The sequence below is a fragment of the Cryptotermes secundus genome, unplaced genomic scaffold (genome assembly GCF_002891405.2).
Source record: "Cryptotermes secundus unplaced genomic scaffold, Csec_1.0 scaffold584, whole genome shotgun sequence".
Lineage (NCBI taxonomy): Eukaryota > Metazoa > Arthropoda > Insecta > Blattodea > Kalotermitidae > Cryptotermes > Cryptotermes secundus.
In genome coordinates this window covers 1480816-1490057 of record NW_019735468.1, presented here as the reverse complement: position 1 = coordinate 1490057, position 9242 = coordinate 1480816, and the positions used below count along the sequence as shown (strand labels likewise).

Sequence of the window (9242 nt, the reverse complement as noted above, 5' to 3'; positions counted from 1 at the left end):
TTAGCCTCTCGAAGGTTCCCGGAGCATTGCAGAGGCCAAGGGACCTGACTGTTAACTGCCATAACCCTTGACCTGTTGAAAACGCTGTTTTCTCTTTGTCGTCTGGGGGTTCATCGACTTCCCAATAGCCACTCTTTAAATCGAGAGTTGAAAAACATTTAGCTCCGGTCAGCGTGTCCAGGGTGTCGTCAGTGCGGGGTAGTGGAAAGCAATCCTTCTTGGTGACGTCGTTCAGCTTTCTGTAGTCCACATAGAAACGGAGCTCCCCATTCTTTTTCCTGACCAAAACGACCGGGGACGACAAAGGGCTGTCCGATTATTCTACAGCACCCTGTCCTCGCATGTTGTAGAGCATTTCCTTTACTTCTTCTTGTTTTGCCAGGGGTACTCTCCTCGGTGGCTGTCGGATTGGTCGGGCTTATCCCGTGTCTATGCGGTGATATACTTTGTTTGTCCTTCCAAAATCTTCGTTGTCCTGTGCGAAGATATCTGCGTACTCGGCCACGAGTTCTTCCAATTCTTGAAATTCCATGGCGTTTAGGTGTGGCTTGGTCGCCGTGGTCACGTCCGCCAATTTCGGTTTCCGGCCTGGTGCTGTTGGCTGTCCCACATCGGGAAAAGTCACAAGTGTTACTGGCTCACAGTGCGCCAAAGGAGATCCTCTCCTGAGATTTTGGTCCTTGTGGGTAACATTCATGACCCTCACTGGTACTTCTTGACAGTCCTGAACTAGGGTCCTGACTACGTATATTCCTTCCGTCGGTTGAGCCTGGGGGCTTGGTTCTACTAGACCATTTTCTACTCCCAGATGATTCTCCATTTTAGCCATCACTATTCCCTCGCTCTGTGCGGGGTTCACATTGTCCTTTGCATCTACTAGGCTAGAAGGACGGGGTCCCGCCCCAGGACTCCATAATGATAATTCTTCTTCCGCCAGACGCTGAGTTTGGCGCCCTATATCCACTGACGCATCATAGGCGCGCAGTATGTGCAGTCCCAGGATGAGCTCATCGGTGATATTCGCGACGAAAACCCACATTGTTATCGGTTGGCGCCCCATGATAAGGGTCAACAGAACTTCTTTCAGGACGGGTAGGAATCCACCAGACACGGTCTGCTGCGTGAAATCTGGATTTGGCTGTTTTTCAGGACTTCCGGCTGCGATATCCCGTCTTACTACCGTGACGTATGCTCCAGTGTCCACTGTCACCTGGCACGGCTTATCACCGACCCATCCTTGGGTGACCAGACTGGTGTTGGCCTTTTGCGTGATGTCGGTGAGCGCGCAGTGTGGTGGCCTTAACGCATATGCCGGCGTCCGCCCCTCTCCGCCGGCCCTAGCTCGTTTCCCGCCAGTTGGTCGTTTCTCCCGTTGTTTCCGCGTCGCCATTCTGATTTCCCCGGCAATTCCCGCTTATTTCTTCAGGGTCCTTCTTTTCGGCCCCGGTGCTGTCTATTGTCATCTCCTCGTTGGTTGGGGGACGATCGGAATTTGGTGCTATCTCGGTGAGGTCTGGCTGCTACCAGTACCGCCTGCAGCTCTAGCGCTTCTCGGAGGGCCTCGTTTACCGTCTTCTCGCCTCCCAGCAGCAGCTGGATCTTTATATCCGCATCTCGTACTCCGTATACGAAGGCTTTTCCTGCCTCTCTTCCTATGAGGTCAGCAGGTAGATTGGGATAGGCACGACGGGAAAGAAGGTCAATGGCAGTGGCAAAGTGTTGCAAGGATTCTCCAGGTTTCTGCGTCCTTGTTCTTAATTGGCAGCGGTAAGCAGCTGCAAAGTGTTGGTCCCCGAAACGGTCCTCTAATGCCTGAAGTGTTTCCTCGTAAGTCGTATTTGTCGGAATGCCGGGTAGTACTTCCACCGCCCGACCCTTGAGGGCAGTAATTAGGTATGTCGATTTTTCCCGTTCCGACCATTGGTTGTGTTCTGCTACGGTCTCGATTTGTCGCCGGAACACACTCCACGTTGAATTCCCGTTGAATGTCGGTGGCTGAGCTGTGCTCGTGACGATCGTTGATGCATTTCCCTGCACGGCCTTCATCTGTAGTATGTCCAACCGGGCCTGGAACTCGCGTTTGGCCTCCTCAATTGCTGCGCAGGTTTCCTTATAGTTTTCCGTCAGGTTTTCCCGGAGTTTATCTGTCCGCTCGCAGAGGGACACTTCGATCTTCTCAGTTAGTTCCGACTGGAGAGTCCGTTTGTCTTGCTAAAAGATGGCAAAACAGTCTTCAATTCTATATTGGATTATCTCTTCTAAGTCTGACCGCATAGATCGCATTGCGGCCTTCATATCTTCCTTGTCGGCTTTCATCTCCTTTTGGTTGGCATCTAATTTGGCCAGTAAATCTTCTTTGTCTGTCTTTCTATCGGCCGCCGCCATTTCTTCGTTGGCCTCTAATTTGGCCACTATATTTTCTTTGCTGTCTTCCTATCGGATGCCGCCTTTTCTTGGTTGGCCTCTAATTTGGCGTCTAATTTCGCTAGCATGGCGATTATTTGCTGCATATCTTGTTTCTCCATTTTGTAGCAGTAAAATATTCGATGCACAAAAATCTGTTTGTGGCGTGTTTAAGTTCGTAAACAATTCTGACACCAATGTAACGTGTAACGGTTACAATTAATTACAATGATATTGCGGGGTTTCACAATTTATAACCCTATTCGCAAATCAAATCACGCTATAGTCAGTAGACTACACGTTTCACAGTACAGGAGTGCCACTGTGTTACACACTCCCAATTAATTCTCGGTTATCACAAACTATCACTGATTCTCACACACGCGTCCGTAACTCGTAACTTGCGAACTGAGAACTTCCTTTGAATAGATTCACTGCTCCTTATTTAGCCCCGTTCCGGACAACGCAGGAAACAGGTAAGTAATAGGCACCATTGCTGTCTGGCCCCGTGTTGCTAGCAACGCTATCGGGAGTTGTCTCTCGCAACTACTGTTTACCCGCGTTGCATAGCGACCAGCGTGCTGGGATTCGGCTCGCTTCGGCTTCGCTCGGCTCACTTCGCCATCGTTCGGCGCGTCAGCTCCCGTGTGGGGGGGGGGGCGTCCAGCTAGCGCGACACGTCACAATCTCCATTTGGCTGGTGTCCATATTTTCTCGCATGACTCCTGTCCTTCCTCTGATAGCTTCAATTTTATGTTCGAGTGTCTCATCAAACTCTGAACGCATAGATCGCATTTCGACCTTCATTTCCTCCTTGTTGGCCTTCCTATCGGCCGCCGCCTTTTCTTTGTAGGCTTCTAATTTTGTCAGCATGACGTCGGTTTTTCTTGGTTCATGTCCAATTTTTCCAGGGAATCTTCTCTGTCTTCTTTTTCTTTTGGCTTCCATTTCGTCCTTCTCGGCCTTTATACCAGCCTTCATCTCTTTCAGCATTTCCTCTTTGTCAGTTTTCCCATCGGCGTCTAATTTTGCCAGTATGATATTTCCTTTTCCTTGATTGAATTCTAATTTCGCCAGAAAATCCACTTGTCTTTCTTTCTATTGGCCTCCATTCTGTCTTGCATCTGCACTCTGTCGGCATCTGCTTTAACTTGGTAGGCCCTCATCTCTTTCAGAATTTCCAACATCTGCTGTGCCCCCATTTTTGTGGCAGTATAATAGTCGAAGCACTCGTAAGTTCAATTATTCGTCGAGGAGTGTTCAAGTTCGTAAAGCAATTCTGACATCAGTGTGACGTGTTTAGGTTACTGAAGACGCCTTTCATATTGTTAATTGGTTAATTTAACAATCTACACGCCTGGGTTACAATTAATTTTAACATTGTTACGGGTTTACACACTTTACAAACCCGACACACTATTCTGTTCACACTGTCCTCAGGAGTCTACACGTATTCACAGTATGATACGGGAGCTATACCTGTGTCACTGTATTACACACTCCCATTTACTTCCCTTCTGAGCCAAGTATCTGCTTCTCACGCTATCATTTCTAATCACACGTTCAGGTATTCTTCTTTCCGGTCGGCTACTGTTAAATCCGCACTGTGTCACTCCTGCTCACACACTGACTGACTGACTCCCTGGCTAACTCGTAACTAACTGTTGAATAGTGTTCGCTGCTCCTTATTTAGCCCCGTTACGGACAACACAGAAAACAGTTACGTAATAGGCACCACTGTTGCGTCACGTCGTGTTTACCGACTGCCTAGGAACAGTCGTTGCACGGAATCCCAGCCGTGTTTACAAAGGCGTTGCTGGGCAGCGCTGCCGGGAGTTGTTTACGGCTAAGTAGCAACTCCGGCGTCCCGTGTTACGTCAGCGCTACGCCATCCACGTCACAATAATACTGTGTAGTTTGTTGTTGTTTCAATTGCCATGGACAGCTTATTGTGAGCTCTAGCAATAGCATCAGTATCTGTATTTCAGTTTTTATGGCAGGACGAAAGCACTCTGACGGTAATTTCAGAACAAACCTAAGGATTAACAGACAACATTAATTATTATAGATAATATGTACTGCACTCTAACTAAGGAAACTGTTTCAGTTGCTATTAACTGTTTATTGTGCATTCAGACAGTAGTCTCATCAACTGTTAAAGATAGCTTAAATGTTACGGTCAGACTGGAATGCACTCTATTGATATATTCGTTAATTAGGTACTAAACATATTTGATTGCGTTTTGGATATTTCTTCTGCCCCCCTAATAATAGTTTCATTAATTTTGAAGTTATTTGATACATAAAGAACAGAACGGAATGCACCGCGACTGCCAACTAGATACTTTAAATATTTAAATTTTCAGACAGCTTGCTGTGCACTGTAACGTCAATCTCATCAATCTCCGAAATCTATATAAATTTTTTGGTGCTCTGGAGAGATGTTTGTAGTAACTAGATACTAAATGTTTTCAATTGTTACAGATAATTTATTGTGCACTCTGATAGTAGTTCCGTTGACTACTAGAGCCATTTCAATTGTTATCTACAGTTTATTGTGTAATCTGACGATGATTTCATGACTATGTAAAATATTGTGACGTGTTGCGCAACGGTTACAATTAATTATGACAATGTTGCGGGGTTTCACAACTTATAACCCTATTCGCAATATTCAATTCACTCTATTGTCAGTAGTCTACACGTTTCATAGTACGGGAGCTATATAAGTGTTACTGTATCACACACTCCCAATCAATCCTCAGTTATCACAAACTGTCACTGATTATCACACACTTTCACTCGTAACTCGCCGCTGGCTAGATTCCAACTCTACTCGCAGCCTGCTGCCTTAAGAACTGTTGATAACACACTGGCTCTCGCTTGCTGCTCAGCCGGCTTATATTCCTTTCGCTGTTACCTGTTGCCCCCGTCAACAGCGTCGTTGCGTGCCACGTAACAGTGTCTGCGTATTGCCTAGCAACGCTGTTACCTCACGCCATCTTACGTCACCGCTGTTGACTCGCGTTGCATAGCTACCAGGACGCTGGGACTCGGCTAACTTAGGCTCCGCTGTAGTGTCAGCTCCNCGGGGGGGGGGGGTTCAGCTAGCGCGACACGTCACAATATTATATACTGCATACTGGAATGAGCTCTGACAGTAATTTTATTAAATAGGTACTAAACCTATTTAAATTATTTTGGTCAATTCGTTCTACGCTGCAGACCTTCAGAGTAGGAGGTATGCTAGTCACCACGCCACGAAGTTCGATAAATTCATGTCACAAATTTCATAAAAAGTTTTTCTTATTTGAAGAATTTTATCCCCTATGACAGCCGTGTCAAACATGCGGCCCCCATAGCCACAAAGTGCTGCCCCTCACCCGACAAACTTTGTGATGATAATTGGGTTCAGGATTTGGCCTTTATGGTGTACATTACCTGGCATTTAAATGGCTTAAATTTAAAGCTAAAAGGGAAAAGACATGTTGTAGTTTCATTGTATGACAGTATTAAGGTTTTCAATTAAAGCTAAAACTTTGGGAAGAAAATGAAGAATGGCAACTTAATTCATTTTCCTACCTGCCAGGATTTCAAAAAGTCCCACAGTAATTCCGATTTTACCAGTTATGTCTCCCAAATTAATTAATTAATTAATGACTTTGAAAACAGGTTATAAGATTTCAAATCGTGCGAGAACGATTTCTCTTCGTTTACGGCTCCATACTCATTCGCTATTCAGAAGGCAGATAGTAACATTCAAATGGAACTAATTGAAATGCAGTGCGATTCAATACTGAAATTGGTATCCCTCAATTTGTTTCTTATTTGTCAAGCCAGTACTCTAAAATGCGCCAGTTTGCTGCGAGAATACTGGCCATGTTTGGTTCCGCCTACTTCTGTAAACAGTTATTTTCGCTTGTGAAGACAACCAAAACCACGCACATATCAACACTCACAGCAGAACATTTGTCTTCCATCCTAAAAATAGCATCTTCACAGAGTCAAGTAGCTGACATTAAATCTCTTGTATACCGGAAAAGATGCCAATTCTCAAGTAAAAAGCAGTAATGTAAGTAGTTTAATAAATGTTCATTTGGTTATGTAGCAATTTTTATTGTTTATGTAGTTTTTCATCAATCATCACCATTCGAATATTTCAAGAAAAAAACACTACTGGCTACATTGAATTAATAACAAACTGAATAAACATGCGACTTAATAGACAAAAAAACATTGAACTGGTAATTTAATTAACTCATGAATAATATTATTAACGATAGTAAAGTGAAACAATATAGTTGTTGGCTTTTTGTCTTCCAAGTTAACAGTTTATGAAATTCGACAGATGTAATTTTGATGTTATTCATTCAATTTTTTGCTATTTCTAACATAATTTCTTGTGTAATCTCTCGTTTTACATATTGAAAAGTTGTTTGATACTTGTCAAAAATGGCGTTCTCTTGCTTTTTAAAACTGTAAGATTAGGTAATTATATTGAAATTATTCCTAAATAATAAATAGAATTAAATTTCCTTGTACCAAATCTAATGTATATTTCTATTTTGAAGTGGGGCCCTGGACTATTATTTACAGGGCTGAGGTGACCCTCTGTACAAGTTGAGTTTGACATGCCTGCCCTAGGACATAACACAGCGAAAGTCAACAGACGTTTTGGAGGAACTTATTGTATACATCGGGGGCACGCGGTAGAGTAGTTGGTTGAGGCACTATGCTACAAACCGGAAGGTCGCGGGTTCAAGTCCCGATGAGGTAATTGGATTTTTTCAATTGACCTAATCCTACCAGCCGCATTCAGCCTCTGATAGAAATGAGTACCAGGAATTAATTAAATAATTTTTCTGGGGAGTAAAGCGCGGCCGGCGCGTAAGGCTGACAACCTTACAGCCATCTTTGAGCCGATTGTCTAGATCAGTGTTCCGCAACAGGTGTGCCGTCACAAGGTGAAAGGTGTGACGCGAACTTTTATCTGTTGTAAGAAATTAATTGTCAAATTGTATTCGTTTTATTTTATCCCAGTTACCTTGTTTCATATGCTTGTATTTTATTCTCAGCCATTGCACTGATTAAATAAAATGATGCTTGTTTATTCTTTATTACATGCTGTGATCTTTTATGTACAGTAATGTTGTATTCTAAGAAATTAAAGGTAAATTATTTACTCACAGTTGTTGTTATATCATAGTTTTCATTATTGATTTATTTTTATTTTCCTCGCATCTACGCAACTTCTTTGATATGCTTGCCGCATGTTCTGTGTACGTGCTTTTCCCTAAAACTGCAGGAATTAGCATGGGTTTTCCTGTCTTTTATAACGCTGTTTTGGTATTTGCCCCTGTTTATTAGAAGTTAAAGCTTCTTCAACTTTATGACTTTCTTCCTGTAACGATGCACCCACTGATTGTTGGACTTCATTTAAAATTATGAAAGAACCTACTTCAAAATACCAAACTATGTAACATATAATAGCAATCATCCTGACGGCACCGCCCATGGCGGTACTGCGATTCTTATCAAAAGTACGATCCAACACTACGAGATACCGAAATACCAGAAAAATTTCCTACAGTCCACTGTAGTAAAAGTAACTACATTATCATATGAGCTGACAATTGCAGCAGTCTATTGTCCACCACGACACAATATTAAAATGAATCAATTTCAAGAATATTTCCAAACATTAGGCAATAAATTCATAGCCGGAGGAGATTATAATAGCAAACATACCAGGTGGGGTTCACGCCTGGCAACAACCAAAGAGTGAGAACTTCTAAAAACTTTAGAACACAGTAGACATTCATACTTATGAACAGGCACCCCAACGTATTGGCCAACTGACCCACAAAAAATTCCTGACCTACTAGACTTTTACATTACAAATGGAATCGATTCAACATACACTGACATCGTACCCAATTACGACTTATCACCTGACCACTCTCCAATTATAGCAACAATTGGAACATCAGTAATATACAAGAAACCTCCACCTAAACTACACAACTCTCGAACAAATTGGGATACTTTCCGTAGTATACTACACAACAGCATCGACCTAAAAATTCGACTGAAGACGACAGAAGAAATCGAGTACACTACTGAAACATTCATAAACAAACTACAACAAGCTGCACAACAGTCAACGCCAGAACTTCATACACGGAAAATAAACCAAGACATACCGCTTGAAATTAAAAAACTAATAGCGGAAAAAAGGAAAGCCAGATCAAGATGGCAACGAACCCACACACCAGCTGATAAATGGGCTTACAACCACACAAGTCATAAATTAAAAAACAAGCTCAAAAAAGTCAGAAGCGAAGAATTTGAGCAATATATAACGAAACTAAGTAGAACAGACAATTCGATATGGAAACCAATCAAGTACTCAAAAAACCTAAAACTCCAACGCCACCAATAAGAAAAAATACCAATGAACCATGGGCAAAAAGTGACGCTGAGAAAGCTAAACTTTTTGCAGAACACTTGGCTTCCGTATTCCAACCAACAGATACAGTAATCGACCAAGAAATAGAAAAAAAAAGTCTATTAAACCCACTTATAACACATACAACCATCAAAGCATTCACACAAAAGGAAATAGCTGATGAAATTAAGCTCCTAAATCCAAAAAAGTCGCCTGGATTTGATCTGCTAACGGCCAAAATGATGAAAGAATTGCCTAGAAAAGGGATAGTGATGCTAACCTACATATACAACACTATTCTACGACTAGGATACTGGCCAAAATGTCTCAAAAAGGCACAAATCATCATGATCGGTAAACCTGGAAAAGACCCGACAGATGTCTCCTCGTA

The 9242-nt window shown here is 42.7% G+C and overlaps 1 protein-coding gene across 1 annotated transcript; it reads right to left on the bottom strand.

Annotated features, from left to right (window-relative positions):
* Positions 1–418: 418 nt before the first annotated feature.
* Positions 419–1390, bottom strand: LOC111869344. Its single transcript, XM_023860802.1, has one exon. The coding sequence runs from the start codon at positions 1388–1390 to the stop codon at positions 419–421; it is 972 nt and encodes a 323-aa protein (XP_023716570.1).
* Positions 1391–9242: the final 7852 nt, after the last annotated feature.